This window comes from Canis aureus, chromosome 13 (genome assembly GCF_053574225.1).
Source record: "Canis aureus isolate CA01 chromosome 13, VMU_Caureus_v.1.0, whole genome shotgun sequence".
NCBI lineage: Eukaryota > Metazoa > Chordata > Mammalia > Carnivora > Canidae > Canis > Canis aureus.
In genome coordinates, this window is record NC_135623.1 from 22722689 (window position 1) to 22743873 (window position 21185).

Genomic DNA, 21185 nt, shown 5'->3' on the forward strand with positions numbered 1-21185 from the left:
CCACATTTGCCTGGAGAAATCAACTCAGGACAGGTAGAATTTTCAGTCTTTAAAGATTAAAAAAATTCTTAGGGACTCTAAGCAGAAAGACCAAGTCACTTAACAAGGGGAAAATCAGTACAGCATTGTATTCTCAGGAATACATAACATAAACATTCAGTACAAGAAACAGTGGAATAGCATCTACAAAAGGAGTTGTGGGACACTTTACCTATAATACCAAGGCTGTAGGAAAGCAAGTTCAAACATGCCCCCAACTCAGGCAATATCGTTCTTGCCAGCTCTTTCTGAAAGAGGAATAGAGTTGCATAGGAGCTCAGTTTGTATATGCTATTGAAGTTAAGCTGGCATAAATTCAAATTAGAGCATTAAAATTTTGAGATGTGAAAGATAGTCCCTATGGTAGCCACAAAGAAAATACCTAAACAATATAAGCAAAAGGAAACCAGAAAGAAATGAAAACCTACAAAAAAACAACTAAATACAAAAGAAGACAGTAGTGCAGGAGATGAGGGGGGAAGTCCTATAAGGCATATAGAAAACAAATGGCAAAACAGTAGAATTAAATCCTTTCTTGTCAGTAATTACATTAAATGTAAATGGATTAAACTCTCCAAAGCCAGAGATTAGTAGAATGGATTTAAAACACATGATCCAACACATGCTGTTTATAAAAAACTTTCACTTTGATCCAAAGACCCAAATAGGTTGAAAGTGAAAGAATAGGAAAAAGACATTCCATACAAGTGGTAGCCAAGATGGAGGAGAAGTTGCTAAACTAATACCAGACAAAACAGTTACAAAATGAGATGCCTGAGTGGCTCAGTCAGTTGGGTGTCCAACACTTGATCTCAGCTCAGCCCTTGATCTCAGGGTCACGAGTTCAAGCCTACTTTGGGCTCCATGGTTACAACAGACAAAGAAGGATGTTGTGCGTTAATAAAAGTTTTGATACACCAAGAAAATATAACAATTATAAACATCTATGTATGCAATAACAAAGATTCATAAAGCAAAAACTGAAAAATTGAAAAGAGAAATAGAATTTTACAGTAATTGTTGGGAGACTTTAATACCCCACTCTCAATAAACAACCAGAGAATAAGTGAGAGGACTTGAACAACACACACAAAAAAACAGTTCTAACTATCAAACTTTTCACCCAACAACAAAATATACTTCTTTTTCAAGTGCCCGTGGAACATTCTCCAACATAGAACCTATATTAAGCCACAAATCAATTCTTAATAAATTTTTAAAAAGTAAATATCTTCAAAGCATTTTCTCTGACCTTGACAGGATGAAGTTAGAAATCAAGAACAGAAGGGAAGTTTTAAAATTCACAAATTTGTGGAAATCAAACAACACATTCTATTTTTTTAAGTCATGTAAAGTCAATCCATGTCTTAAAATCATTACCTTAAAATAGTGCATCTTTGGGGCACCTGGGTGGCGTGGTCGGTTAAGTATCTGCCTTTGGCTCAGGTCATGGTCCCAGGTGCTGGGGATCCAGCCTCACCTCTGGCTCCCAGCTCAGTGGGAATCTGCTTCTCCCTCTCCTCCTTGCTGGTGTGCTCTCTCTTGCTATCTCTCTCCTTCTCAAATAAAATCTTTGAAAAAAAATAGTGCATCTTTGCATTAGCTTTATTATTTATAAGAACCACCTGGTGAGCTTATTATTAAAATACAGATTCTGGGGCTAACCTCCAGAGATTCTGATTCAGTAGGTCTCGGGTAGGCCTGGAGAACCTGAACTTAACACACTCTGACATGATGCTGCTCCTGTCAACCAATAGACTATTTTGTGTAACTCTGTCCCAGAACAAAACATAGTAGTTAATTTTGTTTTAAAACAATTTAAAGTTTTGGGATGCCTGGGTGGCTCAGCAGCTGAGTGTCTGCCTTCAGCTCACAGGATCCAGGATCGAGTCCCACATTGGGCTCCCTGTGGGAAGCCTGCTTCTCCCTCTGCCTGTGTCTTTGCCTCTCTCTCTCTCTCTCTCTGTGTCTCTCATGAATAAATAAATCATTAAAAAAATAAAACAGTTTAAAGCTTTGAATAATATCATTATTTCAAACCTATTGTTTGACATGACTGTATAAATACACGCAGATAGACATACGTATACAACTGTCAATGTATAATGAAGTTAGAAATTATAAGAAATGTATGAAAGAGAGAGATTGGTAGCTCAAATGAAAAAGAATTGGACTCTGGGTACAGAACTGGTGCTCAAAACTTGGTAGAAAAATGCTCTTTGGCTTTCATCTCTCCTGCCTTGACCTTACCCAAGTACCTCTCCTAGCCTCAAGCGTGTTGCCATCTGGACTGACTGGCATGACATTTTTGGATAGTCCAACTTGAGACATTGGTGAAAGAAGGCTTCTCCTGCTTGAAAGAGTGGAAGCGTCTAATGATCTTGTCACTTTCTGCCTGGATGTAATAAACATTGATGTGACGAATAACACAGGCAAGGGTATAGCCATTCCTCAGTCACCTTTACTCTCTGTTGTGAAGTTGTAAACTGGCCTGTTTTTTTCTTGGTGACTTTTCTTTATCCAGGCTCTCTCTTGCTTCCAGATTATTTTTTGCCCGTGCCCCCTGCCTAGACAGTCACTGAATATTACCAAAAGTTTGCTCCTCCTCTTGCTTGGGTGTCCTAAGGCAATGTCTCCTCAAAAACATTTTAGAAAAAAAAATGTGCTTTTAGAAGAAAAAAATTGCTTTGCTCCTAATTCTTCTGGTGTTGTTCAACAATGCAGCAAAAACTGCCTTGTTTGCCATTTCCACAATGTGGGGAAAACTGTCAGGGCAAAGAGATAAAGTCCCACATTACCATAATGTAATTTCCACCCCAAAGAGAAATAAGTCATGTTCATACCGTGTACCTCTGATAGGGCACTTCCCCTCTGTGATCTTCTCAGCACAGAAGTCTGATTGAGATTCTCTCTCTCCCTCTGCCCTTTTCCCTGCTTGCAGACTTTCCCCTTCTCTAAAAAAAAAAAAAAAAAAATCCTAAAAAATAACACAACAAAATTTATGCTATTAGTATAGTTAGCATTATTCCATTATTTCATAGGCTCACATAATTTTCATTTTTTGTCTGAGATTTACAAGGATAAACTTTATAAAGATACCAGTTTTGCTTTAAGTGTATAATTGACACACAATGTTGCATTAGTTTCTAGTGTACAACATAGTGATACAGCATCTCTATACATTATGCTATCCTCACCACGAAGTGTAGCTACCAGTTCTCCCCATACCTATTACAGTATCATCCACTATATTTCCTGTGCTGTGACTCATTCCTGTGACTCATTCATTCCAAAACTTGGAAGCCTGCATCCCTCACTCCTCTTCACCTATTTGGCTCCACCCCTCACCTCAGCCAGGGTAACCCCTCTGGTAACCAACCACCAGTTCTCTGTATTGATGGATCTGATTCTGCTTTGGGGTTTGTTCATTTGTTTTTTAGATTCCAAGTGAAATCATATGGTATCTGTCTTTCTCTGACTTATTTAACTTAGCATAATATTTTCTGGACCCATTCAGTTTGTCACAAAGGGGAAGATCTTTTTTTTTAAGATCTTTTTAAAAAAAAAATCTTTTTTTTTAATGGCTAGTAATATTCCATTGTATGCATATGCCACATCTTCTTTACCCATTCATCTATGATGCACCCTCAGGTTGCTTCCATATAAACGTACTGTCTATTTAAGTTATAATTCAAGGTAATTGTACACCTGTGTTTACATTTAGGATTCTTACATATTAGTGTAAATAATAATAAGCTATTTGCCTCACAAGGCAATTTTAAGGAATTTAGGTGATTCTTTTAATCTAGCCTTTTTATTGAAATCAAATAGAGTCTTACATAAATCAGGCTGTTTGCATGTTTATTTACACGCAGTTGAAATCTAGGAGTCATACAGCCATCCTTTAAACCCCAGACTCTCCAGTTTAACTTATCAAAGAGTTTGCCTTGATTGAATATATTTAATTAATAGTGATGAAATTTTGATTACCTTGATTTCATTCACTTCCTGAATCTCAATTAAAAGTCTTAGTAGAAGGGCGCCTGCCTGACCGGCTCAGTCGGTAGAGCATGGGACTTTGATCTCAAGGTTGTGAATTTAAGTCTCACATTTGGTCTGGAGCCTACTTTAAAAAAAAAAAAAAAAAGTCTTAGTACAAAAGACTTTCTTAAAACCTTTCTTATGACTCGTAATTGTTGATCTGGTATCAACTTGCACATCTTCACTCTGTATTTCCAACCCAGCAGTGACCTGAGCGCCAAAGGCGGCTTAACTTTTCTTATCAGACACATTCTTCAGGCAAAGGAATTAGGTGAATACTATTTAACATGTTTCTAATAACTTAGTTGTTTACACGGTTATTTACATGAAGTTCCAAATTTTTATTAGAATGTGATGTTTACCTTTTAAACAAAGTTTTATTTATTTACTTTTAAAAGATTTATCCATTTGGCAGAGAAAGAGAGAGAGAGAGAGAGAGAGCAGGGGGAGGGGCAGAGGGAGAAGCCGGCTCCTGCTGAGCAGGGAGCCCAACCCAGGGCTCCAACCAGGACCCTGGGACCATGACCTGAGCCAAAGACAGACACCTAACTGACTAAGCCACCTTTTGGGTAAAGGTGCCCCTTACCCAAAGTTTTAGAACTCATTCTAGTCCAAGTGAAAAAAAGTTTTCACTTGCCTGGGACTTTTCTTTTTTTCTGAAACAGAAAATCGCCTTAGGATTCAGAGTACTAAAGATTAACTTCTTCAAACTATTTGCTGCACTCCTTTAATAGTTCAATACGAATTCAATCAGCGACAACAAATTTGAGGGGTTTACACCCTTGACTTTCCAGGCATCTATGAGGGTAGACTGGCCTCCCTTATCCAATGGTAATTTCCCAACTTCTTCGAAGGTAACCTCCAGAGGAACCGCCTTTCCTTTGCCTTGGTGGTTGTGCTCACACCAAACGCTTCCCTACTTGCGTTGCTTCAGAATCAGAGAAGCCAGTCTCTCTCGTGAGGGCCCTGAGACCCCTTGGAGGCCCCTCCTCATTTCTACAAAGGGCAAGAGCAGCAGTTAAAAGGCTAATTCACTATTCACATGAATGGATGTCAAGACCTAACATCCCGTGAAAAAAGGCAAATTTCAGAATAAGTGGTGAATAATGACACTTCTATGTATTTAACAGCACATAAAAACATTAATATCGTGGGAGAAAGCAGATTAGTAGTTGCCTGGGGATGAAGTGAGAAATCAGTAGGGATTACAAGTGTATCCCACGGCGGCAGCTCCTCGGGGCGGCCTTCCAGCAGCCGAGAGCCCCAGCCAGGGTCTGGGAGTCCCTGCGGCTCCTCTCCCCGCACCTCTCAACCCATCCCAAGCCCCAGGCAAAGGGGCGTGGGCCACTTGGATAAAAAATTTTAGAGACCTGAGGCTGGAGGGGGTGGGGGTGGCCCTAGGGCGGGACTTTCTGGGGATCACTAAAGCCCCAAGGCTAGTTGGTGACAGTTAGGCCTTCGGTGGTGGGGACCCAGCGGAGACCTAGAGGCGAGTCTCGGGGGAGGTCAGGAGTCACTCGTGCAACCCCAGACGTGCGTCCCTTGGCTGAGGATCTGAGGACTGGAGGAAGGAAGATGGGCCTCGAGAATGCCATTACCATTTCCAGGCGACCTGATGGAATCTGTTGAGTTTTACCCTGGAAGTAATCTGATTAAATCCACAGCAACGAGATGGCCTCTGCGGGCCTGAGTGGCTGATGGGATTTAGGACCGAGGCCTCGCAGGCCGAGGCGCGGATTCCCAGCGCAGATCCTCGGAGTCGAAGGCCCGGTTCTCAGCTCCGGGATCGGCCGAGCCGCGGCCAACCACTCGCCTTAACGGCTCGGAGCTCCAGTTTTCACGTCGTAAGACCCACCTCGGGGGCCGGTGGCGGGGATGAGGGGGCCGGGCCGCGCCACGCGCCGGGCGCCCGGTGGGGCCGCGGGGGCCGCCTGGCAGGTAACGCGATGGGCCGCGGTCGCGAGAGGTCGAGCGCACAGGTGGCGGGATGCGCCCCGGCTCCGCCCCGAGGGGCGTGGCCGGCCGAGGGCGCGAAGCTGCGGGCGCGGCGCATCCGGCGGGCAGCACATGGAGCCAGGCCGCGCTCCGGGCGCCTCGGAGCCGCCGCGCCCGGCCTCGCCCCGCGTCCTCGCGCCGGAGCCGCCGATGGTGAGGTCCGGGGGGGTGGGGGAGCCCCGGGCCCCCCAGGTGGGCCGTCGGGAGCCGCAGCCCCGCGTGCGGAGGCGGGGGCCGGACCTCGCAGAGGGCTCCTTCCCTCGAGGGCGTGTTCGGGGCACCCCCAGCCCCGCGCCCCGTGCCCGGCCTGCCCCGGGGGCGCCCCCCTCCCGGCGGACGCGGCCTGCAGCGGGGGCACCGAGGGCTGGGCCTGCTGCTCGTCCGTCCGCGGCTCTCGAGGGCCTGGCGGCTGCCTGCCCGGAGCCCCCCGGGGGCCCGCGGCCCTGGGCCCGGCCGCGCAGACGTCGCGGGAGGGACCGCGGGGGCGGGGGGTGGCAGGGATGGGCAGGGATGGCAGGGTGGGCAGGGTGGGCAGGTGGGCCCGGCTGGTCCTGCTACAAACCAGCCATCTGCCGCCGGACGTGGAGCCGGGGACGCACTCCTTCCTCCTCTCTCTCCTTTCCCGCCATCCTTCCTTCCCTTTTTTTTTTTTTTTCTTTTTTTTTCGGAAAAATCTCTTTCTTTTCCTCCCCTGGTCTCATCGAAGTGAACTGACAACCGCCAAGGCATTTGAAGCGGACGGCAGGGTAATCTGATGTGTGTACAGGTTGTGGATGAGCCCTGCCATCAGGGTAATTAGCACATCTATCACTCACGTGGTCCCCTTAGTTGTGTAGGTGAGAATGCTTGCGACCTACTCACTCTCTTAGGAAATTTCAAGCCCACCTACCGCGATCTCGAGCCCAGTCACCTCCTCGGAGCTTATCCCCTCCAGTTCGTGCCCCGGGACCGACCTCTCCCGCTCCCCTCCTCTCGGACTCCTCTGCTTTGGACTGCTCTTTTCTTATGTTCCACGTAGAAGTGATACAGTATTTGTCTTCCTCTGGCCGATTTCCCGTGGCATGATGCCCTTCAGGTTCACCCCTGCTGTCAGGAATGCTAGAATTTCCATCTTTTTAGTGGCCCAATAATATTCCATCGTAATGCACACACACCCCCATTCTCTTCGTTTAGCCATTCGCCCTGGTCACAGACCCTCGGGTTGTTTCCATATCTTAGCTCCAGTGAACGTGGATGTGCAGATATCTCTGAGATCCTGATTTTATTTCCTGCAGATAAATACGCAGAAAAGGAATGACTAGGCGGTAGCTCCACTATTTCTTTTTTGAGGAACTTCCATACCATTTTCCACAACGACTGCATCGATTTAGGAATTCCAACAACAGTGTGCAGGGATGGGGGGCGGGGGGTGCCTGGGTGGCTCAGTCCATCCGATGTCGGCTTTCGGCTCAGGTAAAGATTCCCAGGTCTTGGGATTTGGGGGATTGAGCTCTATATGGGGCTCCCTACTCAGCGGGGAGTCTGCTTCTCCCCCTGCCCCTCACCCTACTCATGCTCTCTACCTCTCTCTCTCTCAAATAAATAAGTAAACAAAAAGAGTGCGTAAGGATTCCCTTTTCTCCACATCCTCCCCCAAGTGTTTTATCTCTTATCTTTTTTGATAATAGGAGTTCCAGCAGTTAATGAGGTGCTGCCTCATTGTGGTTTATATTTGCATTTCCCTGATGATTAGTGATGATCAACACCTTTTCCTATAATACCTGTCGGCCATTCTGTGTATCTTCTTTGGAAAAAACGTCTTTTCAAATCTTCTATTTTTCAATTGAATTGTTTGTCTTTTTGCTATTGAGTTGTATGACTTTTCCATATATTTAGATATTAGCCCCTTATCAGACAGATGGCTTGCAGATGTTTTCTCCCATTGCACAGGTGGCTTTTTACTTTGTTCATTATTTCCTTTGCTGTATAGAAGTGTCTCCCTTTGATATGGTCCCACTTGTTTATTTTTGCTTTCGGTGCTTGAGCTTTTGGTATCAAAAAAGTTGTTGCCGAGACCAATGTTAAGGGGCTTTTTCACTATGCTTTCTTCTATTTTTTTTATTTTTTTATTTTTTTTTATTTTTATTTTTTTTAATTTTCACCTATTTATGATAGTCACAGAGACAGAGACAGAGAGGCAGAGACACAGGCAGAGGGAGCAGCAGGCTCCATGCACCGGGAGCCCGACGTGGGATTCGATCCCGGGTCTCCAGGATCGCGCCCTGGGCCAAAGGCAGGCGCCAAACCGCTGCGCCACCCAGGGAACCCGCTTTCTTCTATTTTTTAAAGATTTTATTTATTCATGAGAGGCACAGAGAGAGAGAGAGGCAGAGGGAGAAGCAGGCTCCCCTCCAGGAGCCGGATGTGGGACCTGATCCCTGAACCCCAGGATCACGCCCTGAGAGGAAAGCAGAGCTTAACTGCTGAGCCATCCAGGCGTCCCTCAAGCAAATTTTTTTTTTTTTTAAGATTTTATTTATTCATTCATGAGTACACACAGAGAGAGAGAGAGGGAGAGACACAGGCAGAGGGAGAAGCAGGCTCCACGCAGGGAGCCCGATGTGGGACTTGATCCCGGGTCTCCAGGATCACGCCCTGGGCCAAAGGCAGCCACCCAGGGATCCCTCAAGTAAATTTTTAAAACAGATTTTGTTTATTTGTCAGAGAGAGAGAGAGAGAGAGAGAGCAGAAGGAGAGGGAGCAACAGGCAGAGGGAGAGGAAGAAGCGGGCTCCCCTCTGATCTGGGAACCCGATGTGGGGCTCAATCCCAGGACTCTGGGATTATGACCTGAGCAGAAGGCAGATGCTTAACTGACTGAGCCACCCACGCACCCCATTTCAAGTAAATTTTTGGACGTGGTGTAAGAAAAGGGTCTAGCGTTGTTCTTTGGCGTGTGCATACCCAGTTTTCCCACCATTATGGAAGAAACCATCCTTTCCCCATTGTGTGTTCTTGGCACCGTTGTCAAAGATTAGTTGACCTATAGGTATGGGTTCAGCTCTGTGTTTTCAATTCTGTTTTCTTGGTCTGTGTCTGTTTTTATGGCAGTACCGTGTTATTTTGATTGCTAAAGCTTTGTAACATATTTGAAATCAGGAATGGTGATGCCTCCAGCTTTGTTCTTCTTTCTCAAGATTGCTTTTGTTATTTTGAATCTTTTTTTCTATTTTTGTGAAAAATGACGTTGGAATTTTGTTAGAGATTACTTTGAATCTATAGATCGTTTGAGATAGTATGGACATTACAACAATAATCCAGGAGCAGTCAATGGCTTTCTGTTTGTGTCTTCTTCTGTTTCTTCCTTCAATGTCATACAGTTTTCAGGGTACAAGTTTTTTCACCTTTGGTTCAATTTATTCCCAAGAATTTTATTGTTTGTAAGGTTTTTGTAAATGGGATTGTTTTTTAAATTTTTTCTTTCAATAGTTTGTTGCTCGTGTATAGAAACACAACTGATTTTTGTGTATTGATTTTTGTATCCTGCAACTTGACTGAATTTGTTTATTAGTTCTAGCAGTTTTTTGGTGGAGTCTTTAGGGTTTTCTGTATATAATATCATCATCTGTACAAAGACATTTTTACTTCTTCCCTTCTGAATTGGGTGCCATTTATTTCTTTTTCTTGCCTAATTGCTCTGAGTAAGACTTCCGTGATGAATAGGAGTAGTGAGAATGAGCACCCTTTTCTTGTTCTTGATCTTCGAGAAAAAGCTTTCAACCTTTCATCATTCAGTATGATGTTAGCCGTGGGCTTGTCATACAGGGCCTTTGTTATGTTGTGGCATACTCCTTTTTTTTTTTCAGATTTTATTTATTTATTAATGAGAGACACACAGAGAGAGGCAGAGACATAGGCAGAGGGAGAAGCAGGTTCCCCACTGAACAGGAAGCCCAATGTGGGACTCCATCATAGGACCTCAGGATCATGACCTGAGTGGAAGGCAGATGCTCAACCACTTAGGACGCCACCCAGGTGTCCCTATATTCCTTCTTATTTCAAACTCAGGAAGACCAATTGAGAGGCAACTGCAGGGACGCCTGGTGGCTCAACGGTTTGGCCCCTGCCTTCGGCCCAGGGCCTGATCCTGGAGACCCAGGATCGAGTCCTGAGTCGGGCTCCCTGCGTAGAGCCTGCTTCTCTCTCTCTGCCTCTCTCTCTGTATCTCTCATTAATAAATAAGTAAAATCTTAAAAAAAAAAAAAAAAAAGAGAGAGGCAACTGCAGGTTTTTAGGCAAGAGATGATGATGGGGCAGACTAGGGTAGAATCAGCACAGATGGAAAGGAAGGTATGTGGAATTGGGACTCAGTAAGGTAAGAACCCTGAACTTCTAACTTTTTTTCCAGGATCCTATGACTGAAGATCTAGTTCAGTCATCCTGCAACAGCAGAGAGACTTCCATGGACTCTTTACCTCAAACAATTGAGGAAATTGAGGAATTTCTCAAGGAAGTCTCTGAGTCCTATAAGGCAAGAACCGCAGCTGCACCAGAACCACAGATATATACACCTCTGACTGCCTATGGTGAGGACAACCAAAATGAGTCAGCCCAGAGGGTGATGACTCCTTTGAAGTCCACAATGATGATTTCTGCATGTTCTAACAATCCTGGGACAGTCCTTGTTCAGAACTCAACAACACCCACCGTTAAAGCCCTTGATATGCCCCCTGGAGACCTAAGTGAAATTTTTTTCATGAACCGAAAGGTGATGTTTGATGAGAGAAAACCCACAACAACCTCCTGGATGACAGATACTACTGACAACCCAAAAACATTCACCGATTGCCAAAAGATAACTATCACTGCAAACAAGATGGCAGTCCCCAATGAAGGCAGCCAGATGAAGATGATGACCAGTGATGACCAGATCCTCTATGAAAGACAGGTAATAACTCTTAAAGAGGGCTACATGATGACCTTTAGTGGTAACCAGACCTTCACTGAGGACCATAAAATTACTTCCAATAATAACTATACCCTGAAGTGGAACCAGATGGCAACCCTGTGTGAAGAGCAGATAATGACCCTCAGTGATGACCAGACCTTCTATAGAGACCAGATAACCTTCAGTGGGGGCCAGACCCTCAATGGGGGTCAGATGGAGACCTACATTGGTGACCAGACCCTCTATGGAGGCCAAATGACCTTCAGTGGGGACCAGACCCTGTATGGGGGCCAGATGAATACTCTTAATGATGACCAGACCCTTTATGGAGAACAGATGAACTCCAGGGGAGACCAGATCCCCTATGGGGGTCAGATGAAGACCCCTAGTGGTGACCAGACCCCCTGTGGAGGCCAGATGACAACTCTTAAAGGGGGCTATACAATGACCTTCATTGGTGACCAGACCTTCCCTGGGGGCCAGATAACAACATGCAGTGGTGTCCAGACCCCCTATGGAAGTCAGATGATGATGTATAAGGGAGATCATATGAGAACCTTCACTGATGACTACAACCTATATGGAGATGGAGGCCATATGATACCACATCAATCCTCACCACAGCCATACCCGGGATTCTTGTACTTTTCAAGTTCCCATTTGACCCATGGACAATACCTAGAAGAGCAGAAATGCAACATCAAAACCCAGAAAAGTAAATTCCAGAAGAAGCCTGACATTTTGAAGACCTACACTTGCACATACCAGGACTGTGGGAAATCCTATACTAAGCCTTCCCACCTCCGAATCCATGAACGCAAACATACTGGTGAGTGAGGGCTGAGGGATAGGGATGTGCTTTTATAAAACTTTGGGATCATTGAGATTGTTGACACCTCTCTCTAAGCCTGGGAGCTCAGAAGACTAGAAAAGGCTGACCTGTTTGAAAGGGTGGATAAAGCAGTTCTAGAAAGAGAACTATATAGTTCTGGGGGAGAGCCAACCTGGCTGCAGCCTTTTGTGTTGTTAACTGTGCTGAGATGATGGGAATAAGTGGAAGGGTTTTGACCTTCTAAGGCTGGTCTTGACTCTACCTCTCCTGGGACTGACCTTTCATGGACCTCTCCTAAGGCCCAACAGATGCCCACTCCCGACCTCATTATTCCCCCACTGACTTTCCTGCTGACCCTTGCTTTTCCTATTTCTCTTTTTCTCTTCCTCTCCCTCCTTCACAATTTTTCTCTCATCCTTCCAACCTGCGCTGCCTTCCTAGTCTTCCTCTTTTTTTTATTTATTTTTATTTATTTTTTAATTTTTTATTTATTTATGATAGTCACAGAGAGAGAAAGGGAGAGAGGCAGAGACATAGGCAGAGGGAGAGGCAGGCTCCATGCACCGGGAGCCTGATGTGGGATTCGATCCCGGGTCTCCAGGATCGCGCCCTGGGCCAAAGGCAGGCGCCAAACCGCTGTGCCACCCAGGGATCCCACCTAGTCTTCCTCTTTCACTCACCACCTCCAGTCTCCTCTCCTCTGGCTCTCCATCTCCTACTCCAACATGCTTAAACCCTTTATCTTCTCTGTTCACTTTCAGCTTCCCTGTCCCATGCTACCCAGAAGCATGACAAATTTCTCTTTTTCTGATCCAGGGGAAAAGCCATACAAATGCAATGTGAAAGGATGCACATGGAGATTCCCCCGTTCGGATGAGCTCAACAGACACAAGAGAAAGCATAGTGGGGAGCGGCCCTACCTGTGTACTAAATGCAACAGGAATTTTGCACGATCTGATCACTTGAAGCAGCATCAAAGAATCCACAGATAATGTTCACCTGTGACTATATACTCATCAGGCTATGAAGAAACGGGTACAGCTGAACAATTCTGTCTACTAAGCTTTTGTTTGCTCTGTATCTAGCACTGTCACAGCCTATAATAAGTGCTTAATATTATCTGTAAGGTTTTTGTTTATTTCTTTCTGAAACACACAAGGAACACATATATGCATTTCAATAGAATCAGAAGCACTTTTCATTCATTCCCCACTCCAACTTTAACTTTTTATCCTGTGCTATCAATCCTTCAAGATCTTGCTCTGTGCATTTGCCTCTATTTGTACATGTAAAAGTGGACATATGTAGGTGATGAAATTTATACACAGTTCAGATGTGTAAAGAATGTAGCATTCTGTATCTGAGCTCATATTTCTCTGGGTATCCATTTTAATGTGGTTAAGAGAAGGGAGACCCTTGGTCACTTCTAGTGTAAGATGGTCTACAATTAAATGAAATTCATTTGGATGAGTACTAAATCTATTCAAAAGTTGAACCTCCAGTCACGACTGTTTCTTCTCTCAGGCAAAGTGCCTCTTTTGAAAAAAAAAAAAAAAAAAAAAGTGTCTCTTTTGCCCCCTACCTTCTCCATATTCTGTCAGGATACAGGGAGTGATAGCTTTGGAACAGGGGTGGTCATGTGGTGGCTATCCTTGCCACTGGGCCTTGGGCCCTTTGGTTCATTGCTTCTGCAAGTGGGGTGACCTGCAGTCTGTTTTTCTCTGTATGGGCATGATTTGATAACTGCTTCGAGAAGCTCTGTCATTTTCCCTACTGACTAGTCCTTTTCCAGCTCTTAAAGGTTCTGCGCTCTTAGGGCTTAACTCCCTTCCAGCTTATAGAATATCCCCCTGGCAAAAAGGTCTGGGTAAAGTCAAGGATGTGATATTATCCCACTCCTTATTTCCAAAAGGAGCACTTTGAAAAGCACTTTCTACCCAGAGCCCTAAAAGGGAAGTGGACCACAAATCCCCCAGGGCTTCCAATTGGCCCTGCTGCATTTTTTAAAAAGACTTTATTTATTTATTTATTTATTTATTTATTTATTTATTTATTTATTTATTCATGAGGGACACAGAGAGGCAGAGACAAAGGCAGAGGGAGAAGCAGGGTCCCTACAGGAAGCCCGATGTGACACTCGATCCTGGGACTCCAGGATCATGCCCTGAGCCGAAGGCAGATGCTCAACCACTGAGCCACCCAGACATCCCGGCCCTGCTGCATTTGAGATGCTTCTTCATTCACCCACTTTCACCTCACCCCCAGACACTAGATCCCTGAGTCTTTAAGGGACTTGGACAGCATTTTTGAAGTTATATCTTAAATGTTGTGTTTGGTATTGCATGAAATAATATATGTAAGTTATAAGTATAAAAATGTGAACATCTGTGAGAGCCCATCACCCAGTGGTATGCAGTCAGGTGTCAAGCTGGCCAATTAGGACGAGCCAAACTGAAAGTAACAAAAAGTTGCTTACTTCCTGCTACAGAGAAAGTAAGATGCAAAAAGACAAGGTGTCAGCTCTCCAGTGTCCCATCTTTCCCCGTGAAACAGCACCGGGCAAGGGCTAAGGGATATGCAATGCAGATGGGGGTAATTCTCTCACTGCCCTAAACAAAAAGATTCTCCTACCTTTTTCTGGAAGGGGTAATAGAGGAAGAGAGGAAAGTGCTAGGGTTGGAAAAGTAATGAGCCAGATGGGGGAAAAAAAAGTACCTCAGCACGTCCCCCAGTAAGGAGACTTCTGAATAGAGATGCCCAGGTTCGGAATCCAGATATGCCTAGGAGCAGGCCTGGCCTGTGTAGTGACTTCTCGACAACAGCTCCCTTCAGAAAATTGTAGTCCACCTGCCGTGCACCAAGTCTGGTGTGGGGAGGGCAGCCAAGGTCTTATAATTACCTATGGTTAGACCTGAAAGGTCACAAATAGGATGTTAGCCTTAGACTGGACTCCTCAGCTGCACCCCTTGATCTAGCCTTAGACTGGACTCCTCAGCTGCACCCCTTGATCTTTCAGGGCCCTAGTGGGAAGCATAGACTACTCCGTTATAGACTCAAATGAGCCAGACATTGCAAGAAGTCTGGTTAATCAGTCTGAGGGCCATGATCAAAGTCCCTCTAAGTAGCATATCAGGCCTGCCCAGAGGAGTGAATAGCTCCAGCCCCAATAGCTGCCAAGCCAGAAAAAGATACATAGCTCATTAGCATCTACCCTAGAGAGCCAAGAGGCCTTCTGTCTAAGCCACCTAATGTTCTGTTTTGCCAGATTTGTTGATCCAAATGTTGGTAATTACACAGAACCTCCTTGACTAGCCAGCAGAAAGCCGAGGCCTGTGTGGTTAGCCAACACTACTTGGGCCGATGAGTTGAGGTTGAGATCGTATGAGTAATAATCTTAACGAGGAGCAAGGACAGAGATTATATAACCTTTTCTAATTGGAGGACAGTGAGAATAACCACACAGCCTATATAGGGCAGGAGTGAGTAGAGAAGAAGGCCACCGCCACTGTAGACAAAATAACTCTGATAGCAGATCCTGCACTTCTCTCCCAGATGTTCTTGTTGCCTCCTTCTCTGACAGGAGTGAGTTTACATTTAGGGAGGTATTTTGCTCCTGTAGAATCCAGTCGTAGCAATGTATCATGTCCACATTAATAAGGCTGGTGCAGTTGAAGTACCAGAAAGACCCTAACCAACCAATAATTGCTTCTCAAAGAGTGTGTACCTTTCAGCCATCTCCAGGAGTTTATGGATTCAGAAACCAAGTGGTGTGACTAGCCCATGGCACCGTTCTGCCATAGGCTGTCATCAGTGAGCTCAGAGTTTGCTGAGACCTGTAACTCAAAGGTAAATGTGGATCCATGGGGCCTAAGGGAGGGTCAACTAGGGTGGCCCACTGGAGGGCCTCTAGGTATTTTGTTAAAGGCCCTACTCTAAGGTAGCGTTCTTTCTGGTAACCAGTAGATGGATGCCACCAAGATCCCTACATTATGTGAGAGCACCATTAGTTATGTATCTTTTTCTGGCTTGGCAGCTGTTGGGACTCATGGCTATATTCATTCCTCTAGGCAGGCCTGATACACTACTTAGAGTGACTTTGATCACTAATCACTAGGTCTCCTTTATGTTTGTCAGGGCAATCATCTCTGGAATGAGACATGACACCCTCTCCCAGATAACACTTACCATTGGGTACTAGATCATTGTGCCTTGCCTGTGTTAATGACCTCTGCTTGTGTTTTTACATGTTGCTCAATAGGGTATCCAGTTCTTGGGGGTGGTGCCCTTATGTGGGCCCACTAGGAGGATGTTATCGATAAAACAAAGGCGAATACTCCTTCCAGGAGCAGGACTTTTTTCCAGATCACATTGATGGCAGAGAGCTGGAGAATTTAGGCAGCCTTGTAATAGAACATTAAAAGTGTATTGCAATGTGTTGCACACAAAGACGAATTTGATCTGGATCATCTGGGTGGAGAGAGGATGCTAGAAAAAGTGTTTTCTAGAAAAAGTGGTTGCTGCATACCAAGTTTCTTCAGCTTGGGCAGTAGCCTCTGTGACACATGATACCAGGTACTTCCAGGACTGGCACTGAACCTCTTCTAATCAATGATGAGTCTCCAGATACCTGAGGCCTTATGTACAGGCCAAACTGATTTACTGAATGAAGAAATCGTCTCACGGAATTTTGGCTTCCCTGAGATCGGCAATTTGGGTGGTTTATTTTTCTCCTTCATGCAGCCAGTATTGTCTTGGACAGACAGTGAGTGGTACTAGGCACTGGTTGGTAATTCGGTAAGTTCATTCACATGCCCCACTAAAATGCAGCAGTTCTTATCAGGGATTTGGGGCAAAGGCAAATCATCTATAGACATAGACAATACCTAGACAATACTTCTATACTGATAATACATTCACTAGTGAGTCATATAGCAAAGGAAGTTTGTAGGGACCCAAAAGGACCCACCCATAGCTAGGCTTGGACAAGGGTCCCAGTAGTAGAGCTTTATGTTTCCCCCTTATCCTGGAGCTAGGATTTTGGGGATCACAGTCACCTGTTCACCAACATCCAAGGACCCAAGAAGTGCAACTCTCCCCCACATCCCTGTTGAACCTTGACCTTGGTGTAGGGCCTCTGACCCCTCATGGAAAGAGAGGGGCCTTGGACTGTCCCAAAGTCTTGTTAATTTTGAATGCCAAGAGATCTGGGTAAGATTCGTGGCACTTCCCCATTCATTTCTAGGCTCACTGGGAGGAAGCTGCTAATCAAGTATCCCATAGGCCCTAAACTCCTTGCCCTATCAATTTCCTCCTTTGAGACTGTCACAAAGTAACCAAATTCAGAGATCTTTCTGGAAAGGCCTTGCCCAGGCTGTCCAGGAGAGGGCGCTAGGTTATTACTCTTACGCCACTCTCCTGGTTAATCTTTGCTTTCTAGCCCCTGGCTGCTTTTTCCATGTCCAGGAATTTGTCAGTTAAGACTTGGACTATATCATGGGTGAACTGACCTGATCTCATGAAGAGGTTTAACTAGCCCTGGTGACCAGTGCCAGCAGGGGTAGCATGGACAAACTTGGAAATCTGAGTTTGGCTAAAAATCTGACCATCTACTGTCCTTAGTCCCTCATTGCAAACAGAAGCACAAAGATGGTTTGCAGGGACATTAGAGCCTCTGCAAGTGTGGTCCAAACAAGGAACTTATGAGTGGGACGACCTGTTGGAGCCAAATAGTACCCATTGAGGAAGGAAGTCTCGGATGTTTGCCCACTGTTAGGATACTTCAAAAGACCAGTCTGTGACAATGCACCCCACAAGGCACCACTCTCCATCACTAAGTTTAACAAGATGATTTGTTCATTGTGGAGGCTAACTAACCAAGTCTCTAGGTGTCTGAGCCACAGGGCAAAGGCCTCTACACTCTTTCACTTGAAGGCATGAGTCTCTATAACACACTACACTGCAGGATGTCCCTTGGCATCAGCAATCTGCTTAGAGCCAATAGTTATCAGGTGCAATTCAGCATGTATGTTCTCTGACAGTTTTTGGTCCCGTTTCTGAAGGACCATGAACAGTAGCTGGGGAACAGATTCCCTAGCTTTCCTAGAGTTCCCTTTGTTGAATTTCAAATTTGACCCTGTGGGCAAGTCCAGCCAAGGAGTGGAGGGCTAAAAGGGACCAATGATTTCCCCTTAAAACTGAAAATTTTCTGTAAATAATCCACTAGCACCCCCAAGTCCTATTGGTATGGCCGCAGAAGTGCCCATGGGACCCTCAGGTGTTTTATTCTTCCAGAAAGGCTTCGTGCTCAGTCGGCCATCCATCTTGCTGCATCAATTTGTTGAATTGCCAGGGTGCCAAGATGGTTAATCAGGATAATGAGACAAACTGCAGGTAAAAATCAAGGCTTTATTTACTTACTGTGATAGTGCAAGCAAGAGGTGAAAAGGAGAGATGCTGACTACCTAAAGCTCCCAAGTAAAGTCAGTTGGATACAGACAGGGGAATTAACTCACTGCTGAGGAGCCCCAAACTGAAAGGCTCCTGCCTTTTAATGGACCTGGGGAATCTGAGGGAGGAAGGGGAGGAGGGCTCAGAGTGGAAAAGTACTGAGTCAGATCACTAGCACCCCATAAGGAAGCCTCTGAATGGAGGCCACTGGGCTAGAAATACATATGCACATGGGCATGTGTGGCCCATTACCAACACACTGGTGTGTGAAAGGAAGAGACCAAAGAGCTATGAAAGTGTACTTGGATCTTATGTTAAATGCATTTGCTGGAAATGGTACTTTACACCTCTGTGGTCTTCCTCCTAAAAACACATCATTTACCTCTAGCCAAATCATGCAAAACAACCCAGATCCCAACCAAGGAACATTCTACAAAATATCTGACTAGTGCTTTTCAAAACTGTCAAGGTTGCCAAAAACAAGGAAAGTGGGAGAAACTGTCACTGCCTCAAGAGGATCCAAAGGAAACGTGATAACTAAATGTAATGTGCTTTCCTGGATAGGATCCAGAACAGAAAAAGGACATTAGGGGGACGTCTGGGTGGCTCAGCAGTTGATTGTCTGCCTTTGGCTCAGGGTGTGATCCTGGAGTCCTGGGATTGAGTCCCACATCGGGCTTCCTGCAGGGAGCCTGCTTCTCCCTTTGCCTGTGTCCCTGCCTCTCTGTCTCTCTCTCTCTCTCTGTGTCTCTCATGAATAAATAAATCTTTTTAAAAAGAGACAGAGAGAAAAAAGACATTAGGAAATCTAAATAAAGTATAGCCTTTAGTTAATAAACATGTATCAGTATTGGTTTATCAGTTGTAACAAATATATCATACTAATATAAGATGTTAATAAGGAAAACTAGGTATGGCATATAGGAGAACTCTAGATACTATCATTCTAATTTTTCTAAAACTGCTCTAAAATAGGGGCACCTGGGTGACTCAGTTAAGTGAGTTGGCCCAGTTAAGTATCCAACTCAATTTCAGCTCAGGGGTCATGAAATTGAGCCCCGAGTAGGACTCCACACTGGACATGTAGCCTGCTTAAGATTCTCACTCTCCAGGAGTGCCAGTGTGCCTCAGTCAGTAAAGTATCTGCCTTTGGCTTAGATCATGATCCCAGAATCCTGGGATGGAGGCTGGCATCAGGCTCCCTGCTCTGCAGGAACCTGCTTCTCCTTCTGCCACTGCCCCTTGCTTGTGCTCGCTCTCTCTCTCTGTCAGATAAATAAAATCTTAAAAAAAAAAAAAAAAAAAAAGATTCCCTCCTTTCCCTCTCCCCCCATGCCCTGCACAAGCTCTCTCTCTCTCAAAAATAAATAAGTAAATAAAACTGCTCTAAAATAGTTTATTTAATGCTCTCCAAAAGGCATTAGAATAAATCCGTAAGACCAAATATTTATATAATTGCAATGGCAATACATTTATCTATTAAAAGAAAAAAAAACAACTTTCTCAAGATTATAGCATTGTTTCGTGGCAAATGAGCTGAACATCCTGCAGTAGAAGATGGATGAAATAAATATGGTACATCCATACAATGGAATTCTATGCATCCATTTAAAAGATTCTGGTAGTTCTCTATTTAATTACACAAAAGTCTCCAAGATGTACTGGTAAGTGAAGACAGCAAGAGAGCCAACAGTGTGAATAATCCACTGTTTATCCACTGTTTATGTATTACAGATTGGTCTGGAAGGCACATAACCAAAAGTAGCATCACTTCCAAGGAGAGAGGCTCAAGAGCAGTAGGAGGATTTTTCACTAAATAATATGTTCTACCTTTTGAATTTTGTACTTACATGTACATATTATCTATTTAAAATGTTTTTTTATGAACCAGGCAAAGGAAAAGGAGGAAGGAAAGAGGAAACTGAAAGTTAGAGGCCCTGTTTATCTTTTATCTCAACACATACTTGTGTTAAGTGTTGAGGTATGAGTCAGCAAGGGAGACTTGAGTGAATGAATGAATGAACACCTGAAAGCCAAAAGAAAAAACTTATTGGAAAAGCCACTCTTATCTTGCACAGGGGAATAGATGTGCCACTGTTTTCTAAAAGCCTGTTTACGTGTCATCCCTGTTTTCTAAAAGCCTGTTTATGTGTCATCCCTCCTATCACTTCCCCACCTGACCCCTTACACCTTTTCTGTACCCACTCAGGGCTTCATTTTGCAGGAGGCTTCCATCCCCATTGCCCCAGAACCTAGGAGTCTCTTTAAAAATTGTATCCCCAGTCTGCAGAGGGTGGCTGAATTTACGTCAACCCAGAGGTAGGAGGGTGTGTTCTCCTTTGGACCCAAGCCGCACCCAGGAAAGTTGCCTTTGGGAAGGCATTAGCTACAGCCCCAGAGCCTCAAGCCAGGCATCCCCCAGCACCTTCCTGACAAAAGCAGGACCATCATCAAATGCACCCAAGGGCAGGAGTTGCCGGCAGTACAGCCAGCCACCAGCAGTTGTGGCGGGGGTGGGGGTGGGGGTGGGGGTTGGGAGGTGACCTATAGAATGAAGTCAGAAGTTCTTTTCAGCTCACGTACCTTATATCCCAACCAGTTCTCAATAATCTGCTTACCTGTACAAACCACTATCCTCCACCTTCCCCAAATGCAAATAATGCTCTTCAACCCAGAATAATCCATTCATTCTCCACCCAAGGCAAACAAGATGGGCTTTCCAAATGCAATTGTAATCATCTGTTTCTGAGTCAGTGTTTCCTGCAATTAGCTTAGAGCTCCAGGAGGAGCGAAGATCCAGTTGACCGTTTGGCCACTGTATCCCCATCAATGAGGCCCCTGGGCACCCAGTAGACACCCAATAAATTTTTTGATGAATGAAAGAGAGTGAATACAATGCAAGTTC

The 21185-nt window shown here is 44.9% G+C and overlaps 2 protein-coding genes across 3 annotated transcripts in view; one reads left to right on the top strand and one right to left on the bottom strand.

Annotated features, from left to right (window-relative positions):
• DMAP1 (DNA methyltransferase 1 associated protein 1) overlaps positions 1 to 2999 on the bottom strand; it is a 47028-nt gene extending 44029 nt beyond the window's left edge. The window contains exons 1-2 of the mRNA XM_077845276.1: positions 2883 to 2999; positions 1420 to 1610 (exon numbers count right to left, since the gene is read on the bottom strand). The gene's annotated coding sequence lies outside the window, so the exon portion shown is untranslated. The remainder of the gene's footprint in view (positions 1 to 1419; positions 1611 to 2882) is intronic.
• A 2941-nt stretch (positions 3000 to 5940) lies between these two features.
• KLF18 (KLF transcription factor 18) lies at positions 5941 to 12952 on the top strand. Of its 2 annotated transcripts, none has more exons than XM_077845266.1 (3): positions 5941 to 6228; positions 10462 to 11830; positions 12650 to 12952. In XM_077845266.1, exons 1-3 carry the CDS (start codon positions 5956 to 5958, stop codon positions 12823 to 12825), a joined length of 1818 nt encoding a protein of 605 aa, XP_077701392.1. In that variant the 5' UTR covers positions 5941 to 5955; the 3' UTR covers positions 12826 to 12952. The 2 variants fall into 2 exon arrangements, with proteins under 2 accessions (XP_077701392.1, XP_077701393.1); XM_077845267.1 differs by lacking the exon at positions 5941 to 6228 and adding an exon at positions 6625 to 6821.
• Positions 12953 to 21185: the final 8233 nt, after the last annotated feature.